The sequence below is a fragment of the Conger conger genome, chromosome 1 (genome assembly GCF_963514075.1).
Source record: "Conger conger chromosome 1, fConCon1.1, whole genome shotgun sequence".
Taxonomy (NCBI): Eukaryota; Metazoa; Chordata; class Actinopteri; order Anguilliformes; family Congridae; genus Conger; species Conger conger.
The window spans coordinates 22,267,524-22,293,971 of NC_083760.1; the positions used below are offsets into that span (position 1 = coordinate 22,267,524).

At 46.1% G+C, this 26,448-nt stretch overlaps 1 protein-coding gene across 1 annotated transcript in view; it reads right to left on the reverse strand.

The window, feature by feature from the left end:
* The window catches only part of ttll5 (tubulin tyrosine ligase-like family, member 5), an 87,441-nt gene that overhangs the window by 35,363 nt on the left and 25,630 nt on the right, over positions 1-26,448 (reverse strand). The window contains exons 15-28 of the mRNA XM_061243578.1: positions 25,714-25,805; positions 24,899-24,940; positions 23,504-23,605; positions 22,465-22,556; positions 21,284-21,346; positions 20,527-20,672; positions 19,339-19,606; positions 17,835-17,952; positions 16,340-16,486; positions 15,008-15,102; positions 14,702-14,841; positions 11,639-12,136; positions 9,315-9,490; positions 1,052-1,179 (exon numbers count right to left, since the gene is read on the reverse strand). Coding sequence (XP_061099562.1) covers positions 1,052-1,179; positions 9,315-9,490; positions 11,639-12,136; positions 14,702-14,841; positions 15,008-15,102; positions 16,340-16,486; positions 17,835-17,952; positions 19,339-19,606; positions 20,527-20,672; positions 21,284-21,346; positions 22,465-22,556; positions 23,504-23,605; positions 24,899-24,940; positions 25,714-25,805 — 2,107 coding nt within the window. The remainder of the gene's footprint in view (positions 1-1,051; positions 1,180-9,314; positions 9,491-11,638; positions 12,137-14,701; positions 14,842-15,007; positions 15,103-16,339; positions 16,487-17,834; positions 17,953-19,338; positions 19,607-20,526; positions 20,673-21,283; positions 21,347-22,464; positions 22,557-23,503; positions 23,606-24,898; positions 24,941-25,713; positions 25,806-26,448) is intronic.

Consider the following 26,448-nt stretch of genomic DNA (forward strand, 5'->3'; position numbering starts at 1 on the left):
AAGACTTGCTCCAAAGGTGCCAACTTCCAGTCATATCAGATGGCAGACACAGCTGTTGTTTAAAAGCACTGGAGCCATTTCATTTCTATGGGCCACACCTTTATAGAACACAAGGTAAAGCACGATTCTCTCCAGTTCTGAAGAAATTTAACCAGTAAACTTAGTTCAACACCCTTACCCATTCAAAAACTGCCAGAGGATCGCATTGTTCAACACCTCATTCGAAAAATAACACCTTCTACAGAACAGTAGCCATTTGCTGGGCAGGGACAGTGGCATTTTTGTCAGAGGGAAGAGTACCTAACTGGCCCAAGAACTCTTTCAGTAACAACTTGGTTTTCTCAAGAGGCCTCCTGTCCAAATAGTAACCAAGCCTTCAGCAGTTACATCATATCACAGCACAGCAGCAAGCGCTATCTGCAATAGCATAATAGTTAGGCCACTGCTCTCTGAACCAGATGGTTTAGGAGGTTTAATTCCCTTGGAACGCTCCACACTTTCTGCAATACACGAGAACAGTGGATCAATACAACCATAAAAGTTACACAGTGATGTGTATAAACTATTCAGTACAATTTCAACAGTCACGGATGAGGGTATCTGCTAAGCAAATAATTCATCGTAATAATGATAATACACTATAACACACAGGAGAAATCCGTGCCAGCCAAAATGACATTCTGTTCCGAGGAGAAATTTCTCCCAGCTGCAGCCAGCTGAAAGGCCCATTGAACCAGTTCATCTTGAGCATCAATCTCACTGCAAGAGCAACCCGGCTCTTGATTTACATGTCACAGTTTAAACAGTTTTGCTGGAATATATTTGTCAGAGGTTATCAGTCAATGAAAACTGTATTTTAAATATCGGTTACACGATAATATTGACTTGATTTAATGTTCTAATAGAAAAACTTACACAGGTGTGCGCAGTCCATATGACATATAGGCATGAAGGAATTTCACTAATGGAGAGAGCAGGGAATGAATGCATATACTATACAAGGGGCCAGCACACAAGCTGGCTTTGAGTTGCGGGATTTGTCCGTACTCACCTCACTGGGCTGGTGTCAGTGCGCACGGCTCGGACCGGTCCGTGGGTCACCATCCCATGACGAGCCGATGGGCTGAGTGTAAAATTACTTCTAACGAATGCCCCATTGGCCAGGTTCAGGTTAGTCAGCTGTGGGGGCAAAGCAAAATCAAAGAAAAATCTTTTGTTAATAAAACCATAATGTGATATTGCAACAAGGTGTGGGAAAGTATATAAATTAAGCTTCAAGCATGTCTCATTCCTCACAAACAAGATAAGCACTAACAGAGCAGAAATTCCAATGTTCACGATTATTTCTTTGAGATGTGACACCATCTCACCATCTGTTGAACTTACTTGTAAAATGACCGTACGTTTACAAATTGCTTATGCATGTACAAAGTCAGCTACAAATGCAAGCTGGCTCAAAACCATTGAATATAGAAATGGTGTCATGCACTTTTACTAACTGACAGAATACATGGTTATTCAGCAAAATAATGCAGCAATGTTTCAAATTCAAACAGAGCAAAAACCCCAGTAGATCAGGCTGTTGGAGAGTGACAAGAGTGCCAACTCCATAATCAATGTAAGATGCTACAGTGCATGGTAAAAGGGATAGGTCATTTCTGGGGGTTTTTTATATTGTATTTCAGATTTAGTCTATGTTATTTTGATTGGCCAAGACATATTTATTATGCAATGAAGGATATTTTAGACACTTACAGAGGTTTCTGACAAACAGACAGATTTATAATAGCTGGCATAGAGGCATTCAGGGGATCTGTGATCTAAAGCAAGAAAATACACTTCAGATAACACCAAATTTCCTGAGGCTGAACATATGAACAGATTAATTTTATGTTTATTCTTTGGCAAAATAAGAAATAGAAGTACGAGTTTTGGATTGTGGGAGTACTGCTTTCCATCTCAGTTCCCAAATGAGAGGAGCTCTGCACTGCTAAGAACCTGCATACAATGATGATACAGAATGCCTCGGCACAATTTCCTTGAGTGTAGGGATCTCAGGCAGCATGTGTCATATAAAATCGTTCCAGCTGAAAACCAGATTAAATGTAATTTTTGGAAGAATAATTATGCACACACGAAACCCCTAGAGGGGAACAAAAAAGTTGCTTTGGAGTTAAAACGTTAGTTAGCCTATTAGAATTTATGTGTATTTTCTTGTTTTAAACCACAAACCTCTGAAGCCTGATAGTAACTAAAATGTCCTTCATTGCAAGACTGCCTGGGGTGTCAATAAAAAACATCAGAAAATGAACTATCCCTTTGCATACTGTATTACACTTTTTCATAGGCTTCCATAAATACAACCTTTTTCATAAGGTCGTATTTATGAAATCATGTCAGTCATATTGACACACAGAAATATACACCAAGCCATAACAGTGACCCCTACATTCTGTCTGTGTTAGCTGCATAGGAGGATGACATGCGTGTTTAGCTGCGCTATCGCATGTTATCAGAGAAAACTGGAGAGATGGATTGAATCCACAAATACAACTCGCCATTTCAAATTCAGATGGGAGAAAAACTGCAGGGATAAAAGACGATTTAATAAAGCACCCAAAAAGCTATGTTAATGACATAATGTATTAGAGAATGAGCCTGATTTCAGGAGCACCATGCCAAGTGATGCATTACATTCAATCGGAAACAGGCCACAGTTAGGACCAGCACACTTAACCTTTAGGCCGTAAGATCCCTCCCTAATTCACACATAGGCCACAGCTAAACAAGCGTCTCCAGTTTGGACACTTGTACACGGATGCCTGCTGTGTGTTGGCGTGTGCTGATTTATCTGACTTGGTGAAATGTACACATACTCTTTGGAGCCTGGCTCCACTTGTCTCTGCATCAAGGTGGTCCTTCCCTCCAGGAAGACAGGGATCGTTAGTCACCAGTCAAATGTGTTTACAACCGGAACCGGGCAATTAGCAGTCAAGTGCTGTTCCACCTATCTCATTCCCCCGTTCTCTTGTGCGTCACCAAATAAATGCACCTCTGGACACTATGCACCGGGACTGTGGTTCAGCAGTTCCACTGAAAACATGCTACCATGGGAGGTCTTATTTGGTGAAAATTACATAGCTCACTTTGACTTGAGAGTAGGATGTAATTAAATTCAACTGTTTTGTTATTCTGTCTCTTCCTCTACAAATATTCAATGCTGAAAAGCGGGACTGAAAAAAAGTGTTAGAGAGGTACCAAAAGAAAAATGAAGGGGAAAGGGCAGGGTGATTACTCATTTATTTCTGCAGCTGAGGGTTTCCACCTTACAGCGTGTGTTATGTGTATGCCAATTATTTAAGAGCCCGAAGATATTTCCTCTATTCCATTCAGAAGTGACAGTTTGGTTTATTTTTTCAAAGTTAAGCCTCGTTCTGGGCAGGTGAATGAATAGTTTGGCTGGCTGTCATTCGGGAGAAAGGGAAATGTCACACATTCCTAAAAGACAGGTGTTTAAATTAATACAAGAACTGACAGAACACAGCAAGGATGGAAAGCTTCTCGTGCAGAGATCTGGAGTTTATTTTTAATCCCCGTGTATATTTGCACAGAATCCACAATATACTGTCAACAAATATCAAAGTCGGTTTATTTTCAACAACTGGGACACTGCTGGTGCTGTGACGTTGGGTTAGCGTGTATTTTTAGAAATCCAAAAATGGAGCAAAAAAGGGTCAGAGGATGTTTGGAATTCCTTTTCAGTGACTTTGTTCAGTGCGATGTTGAATTAAATTAAACAAGGTCAGACTATTAACGATGTTATATATATAACAAATCTAAAATTACCAATGTCATATACGACTGCCACACTTTACACTGTAGAATGATGGATGCGCTGTGTTAGAAAATGGTTTTCAAGCATTTCCACAACTTTTACTTTGGTGGTCATTAGAGAGCCGAAATTCCTGAGTTGTTGCCTCTTTCTCTCATTCGATTCGGCCAGACAGGCCCATCGGGAGAGATCAGAATGCGCCATTAGTGTTATTATTATCTGCATTCTCTGCATAACTTCAAAAACGTGGGTAACACTGAACAGTGCCGGTCTGCTGCTCATCTCCCACCGACAGGGCCATGCTGGCTCACCACCGCGGGAGTGTGGAAACCACCTTCATTAAGGGATTATATCTGATGATTTGCACTTATGTGCCAGTCAGGGCTGCAAAAAAAAAAGAAAAAAGAAAAAGAGAAAAGAGAAACATAAAAAAAGGAAGAACGATCTTACGGCTTCGTTTTCCGCATGAGCGGCGATGGCGGTTAAATAAATGGCGTGAATCGAAACGAGGCGTAATAATCCTCTCTCGCTGAACCGCCTGGCTGGCAAAGATAACAGGAGCCGGAGGAACTCCCGGCCTTGTCTCAGCCTTTTCCGGTTCTTTCCCCCCGGAGGACTGCATCTGATTTGCAGCGTTCAGAGAAGGTGTCAGGGCGGTGCGCGCCGAAATCAAAGCCGACAACACAATCCAACCTTCGTATCACGCCGAGGCTTAGCGAAGGGTCAGCTTAGAGATATCCTAAGCCTTGTAAAGTCTCAATACCAATTGGAACCAGTCCGCCATGTGATTAATCTACCGGCCTAAAATACAATGGTCAAAATATTCCCTAAACCTGGATGTGTGTATACTGCAAGAAATCCGATATCGCAAACCACATCGAGGTGAGCAGCAGTCATGCTCATGATACACAACATCATATGGGGTCCGATACATGATCCAAGAACTTTCAATCTGGGTCCAATACAAACAAAAGAAAAAAAAAAAAGTTCAAACACCTTAATCTCCCCTTGTATTTATACAAAATGCAAACGTTTGCAAAGAAATGACACGTCTGTGGGAATTACAGCAAACACCTTTCAGTTTGTAACACTATACTGTACAGTACAGAGGAAATCATAAAAACCCTCAGTCTGTGTGGTCCGGTGCCATCCAAAGGCTCACAGAGAGGAGGGGCAAAGGGGGAGAGGGGTGGTGGGAGGCCAGTGGGCTTCCCACAGCAAAAAGCAAATGTCAGGAGAGAGCTCTCTTTTACACAGGGAGAGGGAGAGAGAGCAAACAAGCTTCTCACTCCCCCACTCTGTGCCAATTCACTACATTCTTTCATTTATAAGCATCAATTACCACAAAAAACCCTCACTGCCTGTTAAATATCAACACAAAGCACTCCCCTGCAGGGCGTCTGATAATGAGACCGCACACGGAGCTTCACGTTTCGGCCCCCCCACCCCGCCGAACAACCGCTACGGCTGACGCCCCGACGCAAGGCTCCTCTCCCCGCTGCTGGGGTTCCGACGCCCTGGCGAAATCTCACCGCTGGAGCCCCCTGAGTCACACGCTCACTCAGGGAGCAGTTCACAGCCGGAGCACGGCTTGGTCAACATCATTGTGGCAAATCTCACCGCTGGAGGCCTGATGAGTCGCCCTGCCGCTGTGAAATCCTTCAGATACGAAGCCAGTTTTGATTCAAGACACAGCAACAAAGCTTCTAGCTTCTTTTTCCTTCCCGCAGATTTGGAGTAATAGGGGACGGACTCCAGCAGAGATGAAAGAGGGAGAGATAAGCGCTTTTTTTTTTTTTTTTTGCAAGAGTGCGACCGGGCCTTTTATTGCGCCAAACCAGTTTACCGAGCACTGGACCACCTTGGGAGGAGGCCTGACGGTCGACTGAATCCGCGTGGGTTTGGAGGAGAGGACACCAAGCTGATGACACCCACGGAGGTTGTTGTTGGGCCCTGATTCAACAACATAATATGGTAATAGTGAAGATTACGAAGTCCATCTGTAACATAATTGGGAACATTACTAAGCTCATCGGCTAAAATGCGCACACAGAATCCAGACGCTTTGTCCAGGATCAAAGATAAGTACACATACAGTCATGCGCAGAATTATTGCCATCCTTCATAAATATGTCCAAGAATTCTGTAAACTAAAAAATAAGGTAAATGTGTAGGGTAATTAATTAATGATTCAATGGAATCAAAAAATGTCCCATATTTTTCAAATAAAAAACCGTTTTTCCACAAAAAACTGGTTTCACTGGTTAATACTTCGTGCAACCACATTTTTATTTTTTTACTGCCCTTACAGTGAGGTGATATGCTTAACTGTTGTCTTTTTTCATACCCATGACCAGACTTGTGATGGTCAATTACCTTCTGTCTCTTTTGAATTGACAGTGGATGGATGACAAATGGATTTGGCATGTTACCTCATTTTTATACTCTAATAAAATAGGAAGTGATGGAATGAGACAATATAGTTCCTTTAGACTGAGCTTAACTAAATTAAGCCACATTTGAACATAACATATAGATATGCCACCTTTTTTCTTCAATTCTATCAAGGTGCCAATAATTCTGGAGCTGACCGTAAACAGAACGTTCAGAAAATATGCAAAAATATGCAATTTTCTCATTTTGTCCCGTTTAATTTTCTGATGCATATTTTCATTGAAAAAAGTTTTTCCCCCCAAAATTTGAGACCTTCCCCCCCCCCCCCCCCAGGGCCAATACTTGGCAGATATGCCTTACAGCTCAGAGTCTTTGCACGTTTGTCGGGATGAGCCTTACACATTCAGATTTCTGCCCATTCCTTCATGCAAATGAAGCTCCAACTCTGCCAAGTTAGACGGAGAGCGACACTGAGCAGCAATTTTCAGCTCATACCGCAAATTTGTTATGGGATTTAAGTCTGGGCTTTAGAGGGGCCATTCCGGAATACTGCCCTCCTTGTTTCTAAGCCATTCCTTTGTAGCTCCTGCCATGTGCTTTGGGTGATTGTACTGCTGGAACATGGATGTTCCAAGAAACGTACCGTAGATCCCTTGTGGACTGAAGCAGGTCCCCCCTCAAGTATTAGCCAGGCCACGCCTAATAGTTTTCTGTTTTGTAGTTAGTAGTATAGTAACCCCTGTTCTAACAGTGTGATTGGGAAGACAGACGTGTCATTGGGAACACGCCCAGGGGATATAGATTGCAAAACAACATGTAAGCAAAAGATGAATGGAGCGTGGAAGAAGATGGCGGGATTAGGGGTTAGGGGTTAACCATTGAGGAGGGTGGCCACTGCTGTTTGTGAGAGTTCAATGCTCGACTCACTGTGCATGTTCTCTCTGAACCCATCACCCCCCCATTCCTGCCTTTGTTTCCATCGCCTTTCTTTTCACCCGCGACCATACTTCATCACAACTTTTATTTCACCCCAAACTGAACGATAGTTGCCAACAACAACGGAGAAGCCTGCTACCGAGCTGTTGCTTGCGTTGGCCGAAGCCAAGCCAGCTGCGTGGTGGTGAGTGTTTCCTATATGCCTATGTCAGTTGCCTTCCCTCCTACAGCCGCTTTCACAAGCAGCATTCATACCCTTAGACAAGCGGGTGTAACACCTGCATTTGGCTCAGTCCATCTGGCCCTTGATGGCAATAAGCTTTCCATCCCAGCTGCAGCGCTGGGAAGTAAATGTATGCATAACTGGCCGTAGCGTCACCCAGGGAGGGACCATTTCTGTCATCAGCGTATTCCCGGATCTCATTGCACAACAGTGTCTCTTTTCCATCAACTGGGAATCTGCCCAAGCTGCCCTGCCTTTCTCCCCAATGACCACACATGTCAGCTGGTGGACCGCAGTGAAAATAAGCAGAAGCGTCAGAGCTTGAAGGCTGGTCTCTACCCTACCAAACTGACAGAGGACTCCGCAGCAATGAGAAAGGCTCACCGTGGTGATTCTGCATTCCAGAGTGGCAAAATAAAGAAAACCTGTTGCAGCGACAAGTGATGATGTACGTAAGATTGGCCGTTCAAAAAAATTGGGAAGAGAAAGGGCGGAAAAGCACAAAAGATAATCACGTAGAAAGATACTAGTGCTTTCTGCTTCGGCTTTTCAGAAACGCACAACTGGTTCGCTATTGCTCATGACTCGCTCAATATTCTTCAGCTGTGCTGTTATTACCATGCTGGGTATGATGCAACGCAGACTAAGGGCTGTTTCTTTAAACTGTCTGTTTTACATCATGCTTGACATCTGAATCAAACTGTGGCAAATAAGCAAGAGATATGAAACTAACAGCATTGCGAGTTATATCATTATCAACCTCAGGACCTAGAAACATCATGCTTCTGGTATTTTAGTCCATCTGGCCCACCCATGCAGCTTGGTGTCAGAGACATGGGTAAGACACGGCGAACGGCTACTGGGGGTGCCAAACCTGCACGAAGCCGCAGCCGAGCTCCAACGACAGATCTGAGGAAGCCACTGTGGATTTAGGTCTAATGACAGCTTTCAGATGTGGAACTCAAATTTCCTCAACTAGATGCTTGTTATTGATGGTTATGAGCCTGACCATCCAGAGACTGCCAATGAATCTCTTTTGAACTGGGGAAGCTGACATACTATCCAGGTTATTCGAGTGTCACACTGAATCCTGCCCAACTTCATAGTCACAGGAGGAATTTTAGGAGGAATGATGACATCATCTACACTTTAAAGTGTTTCCTCTACCAAGGAATCCAATACAACATTACTATTAAGAGAGCTTCATTGAATGCATGTGGTTCAAGACGGCACTGCAATGGAAATGTTTATGAAGCAGAGTTTCCATAAATAAGAATGATTTAATTAACAAGAAAATTGATTATGGTATTGCAACTGTTTTTGCATGACTGTCGTGTGATGCATGCTAATTATATGATTCAGTGCCCCAATGTATTTGAACCCTTTCAGAACCATGGTACTGGACAGCGACTGTAGGTTTCAAACTGAGATTTGAACCGGCCCTGAAAATTAAGCAAGATCAATTAACGAGATGGGCCGCCATTTTGTATGCCCCATCTATGTGCCATGGGATATTTTTTCTCCAAGTTTGATGGAACTTGTTTTTGCTAGCTTTAAAGTTATTACTTCACGGATAATTATTTTAAAAATGTAATGTTTGCCATCCCTTCCTTCCATATAACAACAAAGCCACCAAAGGGGAGCAATCCCCATCAACTTGAATGAAACTCATGAACTCCCTCCCTAACTTCTTCCAGAAACATCACCACACACACAGCAGGAGAGACCCACGTAAGACATAAATCAGGACCCCCATCTCTCAGTATTGGTCAGGTGATATCATAAAGGCAGTGTAACCGGTCAGAGCAGGTGGTTGACATGACAGATAGAGAAACACTCAGGTGCTGCGTGAGGAGGCTGATGTGTCAGGTAGAGAAACAATCAGGTGCTGCGTGAGGAGGCTGATGTGTCAGGTTGAGAAACACTCACGTGCTGCGTGAGGAGGCTGATGTGGCTGGAGGTGGAGTACTGGCGGGCGGCCTGTTTCTCCGCCAGCTTCTTGAGGGCAGCGACGATGGCCTGCTGGTTGGAGCTGCTCTGGGGCACGTCCTTCAGCATCCCCGCCGAGCTGGGCCTGGACCTGCAGGGGCTGGGCTTCCTGGAGGCTGCAGGGGGCACACGGGACCCGGGGTCGGTCTACCATCTGCTCGGCCCAACCAACTGCTCAGGGTCCTGATTTATTGAGACGTATCGCACTTTCATTGCTATAAACTTTTGAATGACGTATTCAGAACTTAGCTGTTCCTGTCATTGCCTAATTAAATGTAAAACTGACGTTAAATACAATGTTGTCCCTTTGGTCGTGCCAAAAGATCTGAGCAATGTTTCGACAATGTATGTGCAATTATTTCGCCATAACGGAGGCGCAAACTGGTCTTTTTATTGTGTGCTTTTATTACTTAAGCATACACACGTATAGTCTCAACAGACTCCGCAACGCCCAACACAAATAAATATGCATGATACTAACACAAACAATAATGTTCAAGTATGTACATTTATAAATGTTGAACTTGTACTGTGCTCTTGATTTCAGAGCCAGCTTCATGCATCATACATCGTTGGCCCGGAATGCTCTTTCAGTGCTTGATCACAAAGTCTACAGCAATCAAAACGTGACATGTCACGGTACGTCACTACACAACAAAGATACGCAAGGACCCTGGGCGGATTGTCGACCGGCCCCGGCCATGCTGTGAGACTGTCAGCAGGGAGAATCGCTGGGGCGCGGACCCCGTTCCTGTGCTCGTGACTCACCGCCATTGTGGCTCCATGGAGTACAGAGGCGCCAGAGGTTTTGACACTCATTAACGGAAACCAGCGGAGCACCTAAGCGTGCTTAGTTCCCGTTTGCCGGCTCTCAGTCGCAGATGGGTAAGAGGAATTCACCAACAGCGTTGCTTAATCGAATGGGATTAGCAGTAATCTGCGCTGAAATAAAAGTGCACAATTTACCCGCTGGGAGGTCGGTGTGGAGAAATACCCGCATGAGGTCTTGATTATGCAGGCCGGGGCCTTAGGCTGAGGTTCATGCAATCGTGACCAAATGCAAACCTTTTTCTCTGTAGAAGCAGACCAACGGCCGGAAAAACAATATACATTTTTCCCCCCTATCACTATAAACACAGACACGTTTCTCCAGATTCCATATAATAAAGTTGTTTACTTCGCCATGCTGTCAGAATTTTGAACAAAGCTAATAAATATAAAAACATTTTCCGTATCTCCAGAGAAAGCTCAATTCATTCATCATGTTGAATTTCACAGTGATACCTACCGTCTGATTTTACAGATATATGAAATGGCATAAAACTGCGACTGTGAGCTAATTGGCCAACTTTGACCAGGATACTACCTGGAATGATAAGACAATACTGCCTACTTCTGGAACCAATCAAAGTGTGGCACTCAGAGGCCATTCAAGCATTGGGAAAAAGAATAATGAGAAACATAATGAAACAATGATGCGACATCAGGCTGAATTAAAAACGAAAAATACACATCTTGCTTAACCAGGCAGCAAATAAGCAGAAACACACACTACCCACTACTTACTGTAATCTTAGATCTGCCTGGACTGAAACAAATCACTCCTAACGCACAGCTTTCATAGATCCATATTAGGTTTTACAAGTGCCCACTCTCAGAAAACGTGAATACAGAAATAAATCTATCATCGTGCCTGCAAAAGCACTTATGGTATAGCAGAAGTGTATAATTCCTGCACCTGGCGGTGGCTTACACACGTCATCTTACATGATGTGGTTGTCAGAGTCCTGGAGCGACTGAGCCTGCGGTGTAATGAACCGTGCAATCCTCCATGCATTCCACATGCTCACAGCCTACAACACATGCTGCAGAGTGGACGCATCCACGGCAGGGTGTGTGAACGAAAGGCGATCAAACAAAAACACTCACACTGAAAAAAAAACAAAAAACAAGCCAACAAATGCAGTCATGGCCACTTGTGAAGCAAATGAACTTCACAAACCTATTCTGTTGGTTTATAGGAAAACTACTAGCCTACAGCAGGTTATAGTCTGGAATGCCACCAAATACAGGGCCCGACAGTGCTCCCATTTTAGGAGTATTTGCTCCTGAAAATTGTGTGCTAAGTGGAAAAATAATTCAGAAATATCAACAAATTGGGATGCAGTAGTGTGCTGGAAAATGTTTAAACTTTCAAAATTTAGCACATCGGCGATGTTAGCGTAGAGCCCGAAAAGGCCCTGTGCTGGGATCAGCGACGTTACCTGCCCGCGCTGAGATGGGGCGGGACAGCTTCTGGCTGTAGATCTGCACGGTGCTGGGAACGAGCGTCGCCGTGGTGGTGGTGGGCGGGGCTCGAGCGCTGGGCCGCCCCCTCTGGCCGGGCTCCGGAGCGGCGTGGGCCAATGGCGCGGAGCCGTGTCGGGCGGTGGCCCAGGTGGCACGAGGAAGCGGAGCGGGGCCGGACGTCTGAGGTGGCCCAGGGGGCGGGGCTTGAGACGACTCTGGGGCCGGGGGCGGAGTGGAGATGTGCGTCGGGTGGTGAGGTGGCACTGGGACTGGGGGCGGGCCCGTGCACTTTGGCTGGGATTTGAGCTGGGGTGAGGGCTGCAGGTGCTGCAGGTGGATATGGGCGCAGTCCAAGGCCACGGGGTGAACAGGAGCATACTGGGAAACGGGAACCTGCAGCTGGGGTGCGGTGGGCCCCACGGCGAGCGGTAACAGCTCAGAGGGACCGGACTCCTCATTGGCCGCAGAGACAGCTGTTCAGTGTAGAAGATAAGCCAGTCAGACCACCGTTATCGCAAGTGTCAGTAATTCCACAGCTCTTACGCACAGAATTAGCCCCGTCCCCCTACACCCTTCCCCCCTTGTTTAAATTGGGAAAGTCCATTCCAAACATATCCCCACCCCGTTCCGGAAATCAAAAACACAAGGACATTTCCTCAGAAGAGGGAAGAGGGGCTCTCGTTCCTCAGAGCCAGGACGAGCGCACCTTCCGCTCCACGCAGTCTGGTTTCGTCATCGCGCCGAGCTGCTCCCACAGCGGGAGGACTTAAAAACAACTTTAGGCCGCTCTGTTTAGCGGAGTCGGTAATAATAACAGATGTTGCTGGCTGCGTCTCGCGGCCGGGCTGCCATTCGTTTGAAGGCTGACGGGGAGGGGAGCAGGCCGGGCTGTGCAGCCCTGGGGCCGGGGTGTGGGCGCGGCTCGACCGCGTGCGCCAACCGCCGGGAGGAGAAGTCACGGCCGCTTATTTCACCTCCGTGTCAAATACATCACCCTTCCATCCAGGGAATCCCACCGCAGCCACCATTCAGAGCTGTGCAAAGGCACTGCACGAAGACCAGCAGCCACATGATACAGTGTAAATATGGAGAGGGGTGGGGGGGTGGGGGGGTTATACGATGTCTGGGAACTGCATCATTATTTATTTGCTTAGCCGATACCCATATGCAGGAGAAATATATAGGCGGGTACTTATTGAAGTATCTTGGGTTACAGGCGTGTTTCTCAAATGCACAACAGCAATTTGTCACCGGGGAATCACCGGCAGACTTGCTTGGATCCTTTTTCCTGACACCACAATTCTATTCGAAGTGCGAATCCATATGAAGATTTTAAATACGCAAAATGTCTATACAGTACGCTGTTCACAGCTTGCAAACTTCCTTTGGGAAATTTAGTGTAGCTGATAAAAATGAAAAATGAACTGGAGAGAGAGCCGGTCACACAAGCTGCTATACATTTAAAGTTAGGGAATTATCAGTTTGAAACAGTACATGCTCCTTTCTACAAACATTTGTTACTTGCTAAATGAATCTGCACTGAATCTGGCACTGTGATCCAATTCTTTACGAATGCAAATGTGTATTTTTTTGCTAATGTTTTCAGTAGCTTCACGCCAAATGCCCTATTCTCCTCTCCCCCCGAATGAGCTGAATGATAATGTAACAAATTTCCTGTTTTGGTTGGATTAAATAGTAAACATGCAATAAACATAATGCTTTGATTACAGAAGTCCTGTACCAACTTTGCATGTGTATCATGGGCTTATTTTGACCCTCTGTAACTGTATAAAATGTCATTTTATCTCAGATTTCTTTGTGGATGATTCAGGTGGCACTTTCCCAAAGGGATGCCAAACTTTCACTTCCTGTACTTGAGGTTTCACACAGATATTTATGGATAAAAGGCTAGTCATTTGGGAGACAATAAGAAGGCGACACACAATGTGTCAAAATGTTTCTGTTGAATTTATTTAAACGGTTGGGGTCAATTTGACCCCAAACATAAAAGCGGTCATAAACTCTTAACATAACAGGAGGGCTAACACAACAACATGAAGGAAAACAACATTTGTAGCTTCTACTTATTGTAACCAATTCCAGAAGGAATTGCATGGAAACACCACAGTTATGTGAAAACAAAATTGGGATTATATGTATGGTTGCCTCAGGAAATCCCAATTCAGTCACAGAGTCGAGTAGTAAACTATAAATGTTGTTAACCGTACTTTGAGCTGCAACTAATCTGACAGCAAAAAAAAAAAAAGAAAAAGCGCAACATATGCATCTTATGTGGAGCCGGATTTTTGCTCAGAGGCCAAAGCTACTGCAGAACAGGCTGTGGAAAAATAAAAGCAAAACTCACTACTGGATGGCTTTCAAGTCCCAAAATGCGAATCGTGGAGTCGATTTATACCAAACGTGAAATCCTGCAGTCTTGTGGAACTAATAAAACTCACATGGACCGCGTATGGCACCAGCGCTCGGTTCAATATGCGGGCCCGGGTTCACGAGACCACAGAAGCACAATGTTTATTTGCCACCGTTGTGAAAATAAAGTTTGGACAGCGGGACGAGATTGTACCGGCGGCGATGATACGCCGGGCGGGAATGTGAAAAGGCCCGAGCCTGACCCAGTAAACCGATGACTGCGTCGCCGCTCCCTGCAGCTCGCGCTCGCCTCCGTTTGAAGGGGAGGGAACTGGAACGGCGGAGAGGGGACACGCCTGAGCTGTTCCTGCCAGAAACGTCCGAAAAACGATCCCGCTAATGGGAAGGGAGGAGGGAGAAAATCTGGAACCAAAAGCAGTCACGTGCGCAAACAAACAACCCCTGTGCGCCTTTCAATTATTTGCGACCGAAATTTCCTGAGAACTTGCTTCAGATGCAAAGTGCGTCATGGACAATTAAATCTACACTTAACTGTGCTCTTAATGCAGTGGGGTCGAAATGAATTGGCAAGGGGGGGAGGGGATAACGCGGCCGCTAATAAGACATTGGCTAAAGGGCCAAGGTGTGAACGCCCGAGACACACTCACCGCTCTGGGTCTCAGCTGGTTCACCCGAGCTCGTAGGGCCGTTATTGGCTTTGGCCCTCTTGCACGCCGTTCCCAGGAAGACGCTGGCAGATTTGTTTTTGTGCGTGTAGAATGTCAGGACTTCCTCCAGATCGCTTTCGCTAAGCAAAGAGTGGAGGACAAAACTATCAAGTGACAGTTTCGCTTCCTGTTAACTAGGCCTACATCATCTACAGTCGAGGGGTGGCCACTGCATGATGGTTAACATAAAGTCTGGATCAAAGGTACGTTGTAAATGCATATGACGGAAAGGCCTGACTCACTAACCTGGCCTCAGTGACGAACTCCTGAAAAATATCTGGGTCGACGCAGCGTTCCTCGTCTTTGAGCTGCTCCATATTCTTGACCATCTGCTCAGTCTCCTGAGAGGGGAGGAAGTTGAAAGAAGCAGAGGTTATTCTCCAGCCAAGCCTGAGTCCAGCTGGACGCTTCCACAGAGGATGTGAAAAGTCTGGAAAGGCCCATTTGGACCCTGGCACCAAACTGAGGCCCCACCCAGCTCCTACCTCAGCTTAGCAAGATGTAAATGAGCAGTTAGCCCTAAGCAAAGCCAATGCTATAAGCTTATGCCACCCACAATTAATTTGCATTGGGCTATATACGTATATGTATTTCTGGTAAAATATAAGCCAGCTTGTTTATTTCCATTCTCCATGGACAGCTTACACTGACAGTTTACATTAGGTAGCCAGCTACCCTACCAGTTAGCAGGACGCACTCTTTTTTAATTACAGTAAGTTACATGTTTGTAAGTTACCTGTTGTTCAAACATGTTCTGTTATCCACCAATAGCAATCATTCAAACTCAGCTAGCTATGCAGTTAGGAGGTAGTCAGAATGTTAATGTCTGTTGATAAAACCAAACAGCTTATGATGATAGCTAGTTTTAGCTAGATGGTTTTAAATGCGATAAGCGGGTAGTTGATGGTCTGAGCTGTTTTTGTTTTTTTAGGAGGGCACCTAGCTACAAACTACAGCAATCTAACGTTAATCTAAAGAGTAAAAAGAAGAAAACGTGTTTCTAACTTGGCTAGCTTAACTTCATAGTTTTTTAAAGAGCACTATAACGTTACAGTAAGTGGGTTAAAGGCAGGGGAAAGCGCACACGGAGTGAGAGAGCACCTACAGTAAGTGGGCTAAAGGCAGGGGAAAGCGCACACGGAGTGAGATAGCACCTACAGTAAGTGGGCTAAAGGCAGGGGAAAGCGCACACGGAGTGAGATAGCACCTACAGTAAGTGGGCTAAAGGCAGGGGAAAGCGCACACGGAGTGAGATAGCACCTACAGTAAGTGGGTTAAAGGCAGGGGAAAGCGCACACGGAGTGAGATAGCACCTACAGTAAGTGGGCTAAAGGCAGGGGAAAGCGCACACGGAGTGAGATAGCACCTACAGTAAGTGGGCTAAAGGCAGGGGAAAGCGCACACGGAGTGAGAGAGCACTGACAGTAAGTGGGCTAAAGGCAGGGGAAAGCGCACACGGAGTGAGATAGCACCTACAGTAAGTGGGTTAAAGGCAGGGGAAAGCGCACACGGAGTGAGATAGCACCTACAGTAAGTGGGCTAAAGGCAGGGGAAAGCGCACACGGAGTAAGAGAGCACCTTGTTGTAGCAGTGCAGGAACTCCCCGAGCTGGTGGGACAGGATGCGGCGTCGGTCCGGCAGGGGCAGACGGCGGCTGGGCAGCACCATCCTCAGGTCCTCGTGCAGGTTGCCAGCAGCTCGCTTCAGGAAGCGGATCACCAGCTCCTGAGAAGCAGAAGAGCAAGGGATTCTGGGATGCAGCTTTCATTGGCACAACACAGGACAACATATTTTTTCTCATCTTTTTTCTTTTTCTTGATATTTTTTTCTACTCCTACTCTTGTCCCACCAGAGGCTAGGAACAGTGGCAAGAAAAATACATTACGAAGGAACATTTCAGGCTCCTAGAAGGAACATTTAACGGGTTGGAATGTCGTTAAGGATGGCGGAACTTGATCGATTTCCGGGTCAGGAGAAAGTAAAAGGAAACTATTTTAAAAATAAGCTATTGGAATGCACCCATGGTCTCCCCAAGCTATGAGTCAGATCTCTCCACACTCACCATAGTTTCTGCTTAGTTCCACTATATTTCTTCTAAAACTTTATTTTAGTTTGAACAGAGAACGTAGAAGGCGTTATCTACTCCTTAATGCAATCCAAAATCAGAGATTTCCTAAAGAGATCCAAACTCATGTGCAAGTGGTTTTGTGCAGTTCAACAAAAAAGGTTCTAAATTTCCATTGAAAAGGTTCCCTTTTTCTGTCCAAAGGTCTCAGATTTCATTTTACTCAATTTCATTACCAACCAGATCTTCTCCTTTAGAGCAGTCCTTTTTCAATCTGACTGCTGAGGAGCACAAACCTTTTTTCACACTAAGGAGAGAAATAATTCAGTTTTATTTTTTCCACTTTTTCCACTAACAAGTCTGTATTATATAATTTTTTTCCTGTGTATACTCCCATCGTTTTTTCCGCTGTGCTAAAAAGGGAGCAATAAAATCAAAACCAGTTTGGCTGCCATTACATTTGTTGATGGACAACAAAAAAGTAATTGGCACAAGGTGAGAAATGGAAATGTTGAATTCTCTGTAATCTTGGCTTCCTTTGAAGGACCTGTTCAAAGGACAATGCGTGGGAGTTTCTCACAGAAAGCTCAGATTTTGGGTGTTCCCTTTTTTCCTAACTTATCTACATATAATGCACAAATATCCCACTATTCGCAAACAAGAATTTGTTCCAAATTAAACATTTCTGAAATAAACATATCACAGTAAGACACTGCATGATTCAATTCTCTCCGTAAAGCAGGAAAATAATGCTTGTCATTCCAATCTTAGCAGAACAAGATTTCCGATAAAAACCAGTGTCAATACAAGAATGTATTCATACAATTTTCCCACAGCCCGATCCACATATGTTTAAAGCTTCATGTGTTTTTATGTGGTTTCAACACAGCTCAGATGAGTAACGCACTGTGAACAGGGCAAAAGGAAAATGAATGTAGATAACAGTAAGAGAGGGGTCTGTTTTCTCTATCCAATCGTTCCTGGGAAGACTTTGATTTAAACGGTTACCATTTGGTCATCATCCTTCTCTGGCCAGGCTGTGCTGCCGTTTCCTCTGCTCTCTGCCAAGAGTCTCATCTGAACCCGGTGAAGGAAGGAGGAGAAAGCCATACGCGCCTGTACTTTACTGCAGAGAGAGAGAGAGAAAGAGAGAGAGAGGGAGAGAGAGAGGAGGGGAGGAGGGTGAGAGAAAAAAAGGATGAGAGCAACAGTGGTCAGGGGCGCAAGATAGAGGGGTAATTATTGTAATTATTTTGGAGAGAATGTAAGTTGGACGGAGGGATATAAATTGTAGAAAAGAGTAGAGGTGAGGCTTGAGAGAGCGAGTCAAAGAGATAAACAGAAGTAGCAAGAGCTCTGAAGTAGTCAAAGTGTGACTATAAAAACAATGCTACAGTCGCCAACGAATGGTATACACTCCATCCAATGGGAGAGAAGACTTTGAGGGGAAACGGCTTCAGGTGTGGTCCAGAATACAAATCTCCCAGGGAGCACACAGTGATAGCGGCTCAGTTTAGTTGCACCAGTGAATTACAAGCGTTGTTTCATCACGCTGGAATTACGCCGAGGGGACGGGTTTCACAGCAAGGAATATTTTCCCTGGAAAGCCTCCACTTCCCACCAGAAAACAAAGAGCCACCGCTGTCAGTCAGCTCCTATCAGACATCTAAAAGTAACCAGGTTACTTTTAAAAAGCGGTGACGCACACTCTGTTTGTCCTTTCGAGAATTCCGCAGAAGATGGAACGCGTTCAGGTACAAATCAATTTCAGCTGGGGTGAAAGAGTGCGAGACTCATCCCTTGGCAGTGAAGGTATGACGGATTATTTTCATGTCCTGAATGAACCTGGAATGAATAGTACCACGCAACGTAGAGGGGGGAAAAAGTTTTGAAAAAGCTGTCAGACAAACAATGATACACTATGCTGTAATTGCCCAGAACCTTCCACAACTCTGGCAAGTAGAGAGGAATTTCTACAAACTCAGACTTGTTATTATAATTCCTCTTTCCAATTAGAATTTCAGACATACTTGAAAAAAATCAATAGGAGACTGGTGTCTTTGTCACAGTTCTGACAGGAGTATGCAATATTCATTAATGTCACTGTAAAAAAAAAAAACATATTTTTAAAGGCTTGTTGCAAAACACATGGTGGTAGGACAGCTTTCAAGTCCTTCCAAACATCTTAACCAAAACAAAGAAAAGAGCCTGACTCCTACAGTTAAATGCTAATTATGGACAAAATGAATTTAATGTTAACACACAGAATTCCCCAGCTCCAAAAAGACCCACTTTGATTTTTCTGCACTTTGTGAATTAAGTTTACATCAAGAGGACACTACTCTCCAAGAGGCAAACAACTCTGATGGATAAATAATACTCAAGAAAAGGGGCCAAATTCATCCCTGATGCTGGCTTTTGGCTGACAGACAGTGAACTTCCCCCATTAGCATTGCTGCCGGAGATGAGCAGAGGCCTAGCGTAGGAGCAGAAGCCTGGGGCTTGCACTGACCTGAGATCCCAGCCCTGCTGCAGGATCTGGAGGAGGTTGATTTTGGGTTTGGGCGGTGGTGGGCTAGCAGGCCTCTGGGGGGCTGCCCTTTGCTGAGACTCTGTCTGTGGCTTGTCGAGTGCGACGGGGGGAGGGTCAGACTGTTTTTTCCCGGGCAGGGGCTGAGCAGGTTTCTGCTCCTCCTCTTCATCCTCCTCCTCCTCCTCCTCCTCTTCACCAGTTTCCTCCTCACCAGTGCTCTCAGGAGAGGGGGCCTTATTTCCTCTGGCTGCGTTATAAAAGAGTTATAAAAGTTGAGAGATTACCAAACTGTACATTACTCGCCTAGCATTTTTGGGCACACAAAACACAAAATTTCACAAAAAGGACAACTTTAACGGGGCTGTTCACACTTGTGCCCTTCAGGACCGAGCGCTTTCACATGAAAGCAGGGATTTTGACGACCGCGGAGTTGGAAACGAAGAGTAATATAAGAGTAAATAAATCTATCCGGAAACATCCGGCTTGCTCTTCGGCCAAAGAGACCCTGGCTGTGAAGCTGCACTCAGCTGGGCCAACACTCCCCCCGCCTCCTCTCCCTCCCCCGCGGTCTACCTCCTCTCCTCCTCCCCCTCCCCCGCAGTCTACCTCCTCTCCTCCTCCCCCTCCCCCGCGGTCTACCTCCTCTCCTCCTCCCCCTCCCCCGCGGTCTACCTCCTCTCCTCCTCCACCTCCCCCGCGGTCTACCTCCTCTCCTCCTCCCCCTCCCCCGCGGTCTACCTCCTCTCCTCCTCCCCCTCCCCCGCGGCCTACCTCCTCTCCTCCTCCTACTCCCCCGCGGTCTACCTCCTCTCCTCCTCCCCCTCCCCCGCGGTCTACCTCCTCTCCTCCTCCCCCTCCCCCGCGGTCTACCTCCTCTCCTCCTCCACCTCCCCCGCGGTCTACCTCCTCTCCTCCTCCCCCTCCCCCGCGGTCTACCTCCTCTCCTCCTCCCCCGCGGTCTACCTCCTCTCCTCCTCCCCCTCCCCCGCGGTCTACCTCCTCTCCTCCTCCCCCTCCCCCGCGGTCTACCTCCTCTCCTCCTCCACCTCCCCCGCGGTCTACCTCCTCTCCTCCTCCTCCTCCCCCTCCCCCGCGGTCTACCTCCTCTCCTCCTCCACCTCCCCCGCGGTCTACCTCCTCTCCTCCTCCCCCTCCCCCGCGGTCTACCTCCTCTCCTCCTCCCGAGGGCCGAGCGCTCGGCCCGCTGCCGTCGCCTCCGCCTGCGCGCCTCCAGGGACGGAAGCTTCCGCTCGTACTGGATTACGTGGCGCCGGGCCTCCACCTGCAGCAGCACGCTCCCGCTCAGCCCGTTCCTGTGGGGCAAAAAACCTTCAGCGACGTCCCTCCACAGGCGAGGGAGGGCTGCCACGGCAACGATAAACACCCACCGTGAGCCCCAGGACAGGGACACCATCCCTGTGTCTGAGATGCGAAAATAAAATAAAATAAAATAAAATAAAATAAAATAAAATAAAATAAAATAAAATAAAATAAAAAAGGGGGAGAGGGGGGCAAAATCATATACTAGGGCGAAATCATATACTAGGGCCAAACTGGAAACCAGCTTCCCTGAGCATGTTGCACAACACTGACATAGGGTGCAGGAAATGCATGAAGGGGCTCGTAAACACTAATGTTTTCTGTCTGAATTCGGAACTGTAGAACGAGAGTTTCAATTTTCATGGGAAAGGGAATTCTTTATTTTATGATACATTTTCGCCGTAATGGGAATGTTTAAAAAGTCCAAACAGCTGCTACAGTATATAGGCAGTATGCTCCCATTGGAAGACTTTAAACTAGCACTTCTTATTAACGGCTACAGTATATAATCAGTAAGATTTTACAGTTTAATTAGCACACTTTCCATGCAAAACCGCTGAATGAGGTGAGTGTTATGCTTCTGGAAGTCCATGAAAATGCTTACCGCTCTGGGAAAAGTCTGGTCGCCAACATGCAGTTCATTGATGTTTTATACTCCAAGTACCCGCTGTGTGAAAAAGATGCAAGTCGAATATGAGCACCGTGTACCTTGCTGAGTTAACAGCTGTCTTGTCTTTTCTCTATCCAGGGAGGATGCATGGTTTACAGTACAAAAGCTTAATAGCTTTCACAGTGATAACCAGGTCACAGCCACCACAATGCTTCCCTGCCCTTTCCGAGAATATGCTGCAACACAGAAAGCAACTAAATCCCCAGTACAAACACAACTATGAAGCTAATCAAGCAGCAAATCCCACATTGGTGCCCAGGAATATTTAGCACACAAAGCAATTCCCCTGTAGTGTACTCAACCAAATAGATTGCACAATCATAGAGGTTTTTTTTCCCTTGCAAGCTAATAAAGATAAATATTATTTCCATCATTCTGGAGGCAGCCAGTCCCCTGTCGTGCAAAAGAAATCAGCGATGACAGAGCCTATTCAGGATGACACAACAGTAGTCTCTCATGCACTGAATAGAGCCAAGGATTTGAGGGATCCATCATCCAGCATGTTTCTCCACACTGCCATTTTGATTGCTTTCCCTGCATATCTTCAATGATGACAATCTCCCTCACATATCCTCAAGTGATCAAACCCACTGTTATGGCAGCTACATGCTGAATAAGAAAGCCATCCAAGTCTCAGCCGCAAGCCTACAACTCATCTAGCACACACGCCAACAGGATACCACAACTCCCACAGAGAGTAATGTCCAGGGTTAAGGGCCTTGCTCAAGGGTCCAAAAGCTATGTAGATTTGAACCACCAACCATTCGGGTTCCGCTCCTGAACCATAGCCACTATGTGACAGACTACCCTGAATTATTTTAGCTGTACTCACACCAAATATAGAGAGTACCTTCACCGGCATTAATCACAGGCCTGTGCTAGAGCGAGGACTCACCTCCACTGATACAAGGGGGGTACTTCACAAAGCAGGACTACAGAGTTAGCTGGATAACTGCATCGAGTAAAACTCGGAACCCACCCAAATCTGGAACACGGACTGAAGAAAAAAAAAAAAAGAAAAGAGTAATCCTGCTTTGTGAAATAGGCTACAGGTCCGTGCAGCGGGGGAGACTCACCTGTACTGATCCCAGGTCTGTGCAGTAGGGAAGACTCACCTGTACTGATCCCAGGTCTGTGCCGTGGGGAAGATGCGAACAAACCCTCCTCTTCTTTCGTGCTCTTCTTTTATTCGCCTCAGCACCTTCAGCTAGCGTGGACATGCGTTGAGAAGAGATACGTGAGGATGACCTTTGATGGCCTGAGGAACTCTCAACCTCTGCCTCAAACTCAACTTCGATAAAGCGGAGATGCCGTCCCTCCCAGCCAAGTCCTTCTCCAAGGCGAAGGGAGGGGACAACAAACCGTAGCTATCCGAGAATGTATGATTTATTACGAAATGTTGGACGTGCAGAACCCTCCCGCACAATATCAGGAGAATCTGTCCCTTCCTCACCACCTACATCTACTCAACCCAGCTCTTATTTCAGGCTCTGAGCACTGTGGCTCCCTCATTGCTGGTCTCCCAGCATCAGCCATCAGACCGCTACACAGCTTATCCAGCACATTTCTGCTCACCTGATCTTTAACTTCCTTTGACCTCCCATGTCATGTCCCTCCGCAGGCTTCACATATTGGCTCATAGCTAATTCAAAACCTTGAGCCTAGTTTATCAGGCAGCTACATGGACCACTCAGTTACATCTTCAGAACATCAGACTAAACACACCAGCCCCCCAAAACCCCCCCCCCCCCCCCATTTCAGGTCACATGCATCTTCTGCTGGCCTCCCAGTGGTGCAATGACATGTCCACGGCAATCAGAACAGCAGAAACCCTGCCCATCTTCTAACGCAGATGGGAGGCCCATCTCCTCAGACAGTACCATGGCTCTGCTGAACCTCTTTAGCCATCCATTTTGTTTTTTGGGATTTCCTTTGGGATAATGTTATTGCTACAGCAGTGTAAAGACAGTACGTCCTTATGGTGGTATTTACTTTCGTTCACAACAATAATTTGTCGGTCTGTCTGGCTAATTTAGCACACGTTTACATTCCTGAGACGTACACTGATGTTCCCCACTTCTGTACAGTAAGTCACTTCAGATAATAGCATCTGCAAGTGACTCTAATCTCATGTAGTGTAACATAGTGGATTACCTCATCTGTAGTCAAGCCAAGAGTGCTGTCTCCCTTTCTCCCCACAAGCTTCTCCTTCAGTCCATTGGTATCAGCATCGCTAGCGGACATAGGTCGTTGGCCCTTGGGGACAATTGGGATGTACACATTGGTAACACTGCCGTACCTAGGTGTATATGTGAATGTTTAAACTCACAAGTTACCAATTCATCTACTTTGACACATCGAGTTTCAAGTTCTGACTGACATTCCACTGTAGTTCTACATCATTTTACTGGATGAGATTCACAATTTATGATCGTGAGTGGACAAAAGTAATTTTGTTTTCAAAAAACCTAGACATACCAGTTTAGTCATACCAATTATTCCCAATAAAGATCACTCTGCATGCAGTACGGTCTCGCTGCCACCAAACACAAGTGCGGGGGTGTGGGTGGAATATTCGGTTGCACCAGTGGAAAACCCTTCAGAGCAGACCTGCAGTTAAATGAATTGAGGTGCTACTATATTCAGTAACGTGGATTATTTCTCCCCAGAGAAGTAGCTAACATTTAATAACCCTTGAAAAGGGGGGGGGAGGAGGGGGGGGCTCTGCTCAATAAATAGTGCATTTTATTTTCTGCTGGCACTCCATCTCTCCCCACCACATACGTGCATGGATAAGTGACAATTTTGGCAGGCTGGTTTGAGCAAAAGCCAGGATACAGGGCATAACCCTACCACATCGCATATAGATTTTGTCATCTAAATAACGGGCAAATTACGCTTAATTTGTCTAACTGGTCTAGGGTTATTATGGCAGCCAGATACTGATGGCTCTTAATCCTTATAATAATCCTAAATGGTGGTCCCAATCAAAGCTTCACAGGCAGAATTACAGACAGGTTATTCATAGGTATCTAGCCTGATACGGTGGGACCTGTGGTCATGGCTGGTTATGAGAAAGGCTGCCACAGGTGCATTGTGCCATATGTGCTTCGGCAATGCAAGAAAGCGGGTTCCCTCTCGGACTGCAAAAGCTGTGTTGCTCTCCAGCTTACCTTCTAGTTGAAAATTTCACAATCTCTTACCCGCTTCACACGTTCCATAACCTAGCATCATTCACACAAATGCCCATGTATACAAAGTGTTGATCGACAGAAATGGAAAAGTCTAGAAAACTCATACAGAACAAGATACTGTACCTGCAGTGTTAGACTGATTATTAAATCTATTGTGCTGAAAAAGAGCATTTGTACTGGGTTTCACTGAAATGTAAAATTCAGAAATCAGTTCATTGCCCCTGATTGTAGATTAACAGCCACTTTGGCTTCTTTACCTGGGACGAGTGAGGTGGAGATTGAGAGCAGGAGGAAAGAGAGAAGAAAAGAGATGGGGTCATTACATTTCTACAGTTAAAAAGGCAGCGCTGCTTACCCCTTTCATACTGCCCATGCCTGGCTGCGCAGTCACCGGACGCTGAAGAACCAGGGTTCGAAAGAGAGAAATGAACATCAGCTGCCAATGACCAGGACAGGACACACACACACACACACACACACAGTTACACTTACCCTCACACTCACAAACGCAACTGCACACACAAACACACACACAAACACATATCCTACAGAAACGAATGTCAAGGACACACGTGTACATAAATCATCAGCATCCATTCACAAAAAAAATTAAATAACAATACATACTCAGAAAGAAAGCACACACAGAAGGGTAATCTTACTCTCCACACAGAGATATGCAGCAAACTCTCCAGTGCACCCGGCCCTGTAGCTGGAAAACTGGGCTCGGAGCACACTGACAGAGGCGGAGCAGGAAAATGTCTTGTTTGATAATCTCCCCCATCAGATCCCAGCCCAAGCTGGGTTCAGTAGTTGACTCCAGCGAGCCAAGTGCATTAGCTGCTGCGGCATCATTAAGCAACAGGGCCTAGCGAGCGCATTAGTCACTTGATTAAAAATGATAAAATAATAATTCACAGAGCACGACACTCGCGGGATGATGTCACCCCCGACTCCGTAACGGCATTAGCAGTTGTTTTTCATGAGAATCCTTTTCCATGAGGCCTCAAAGCGGCTGCGACGCGTCCGCAGCGAGCGGGATTACGCCAGGGCTGGGAAACACCGCCGTGCGTGACTTGGAGCCATCAGAGCGATTAGTTTAGCTGCAAGTGTAAAGTTTCAAAGAGAACGCTAGTATATTCTAGAAGGGGGGGGGGACTCGCGACTCACCTGGCATTTCTGGGCCTGGTACCTGGAGCCCGGGTCAAGAGTCGCTCGAGCAAGCCGAGGGTGTCGGGCTAAGGGGTTCTGACAGACGAAGCCTGGTGGAAAATGGCGGCCATCACTCATCTCACATACAACCACAGCGCATTGGCAGAACTCAACAAGCCCGTGCTACGTTTCAGTAGATTTGTAATTAAGAGGCATTCATTTGAATTGACGGATCACGGCCCAGGGCTCGCTAGCGCTCCCTGTTCCGAGGCGTCAGGTAAGAGTCCAGCCTTCGGCGCGGACTCGTCAAAACGCCGCAATTACCGCGGGCGCATCTGACGGGTTAGTGACAGCTACACATGAGAAAAAATTAATGCTAACAGCGCGCTGTCATTATTAACAAGACTGGGATGCGGCCCAAGCGTTATCAGCCTGAAAGCGCCGAGGTTTGTTTGGTGAATAATAGATGGGGTATGTTTTACATGCCACTGCTCATTTTCTCCCAGCCGACACTAATGCGTCCGTCCAAAGATAACCGGCAATTTATGATTCCCTCATTTCACTTAATGGCTGCTTGGGATGGGAATTCAAGCCATATGTTGGGGAAGGCACTGCACATCGCCGACCCCTTTGTCATTAGCCGAGCAAATATCCCCGGGAAACAGCAAGGTAAAAGTTCAGTTTTATCAGACGTATATGCTGATCTTGCATTAAAATGATTCAAAGCTGCATTAAATTTTAGGGGCTTAGTAC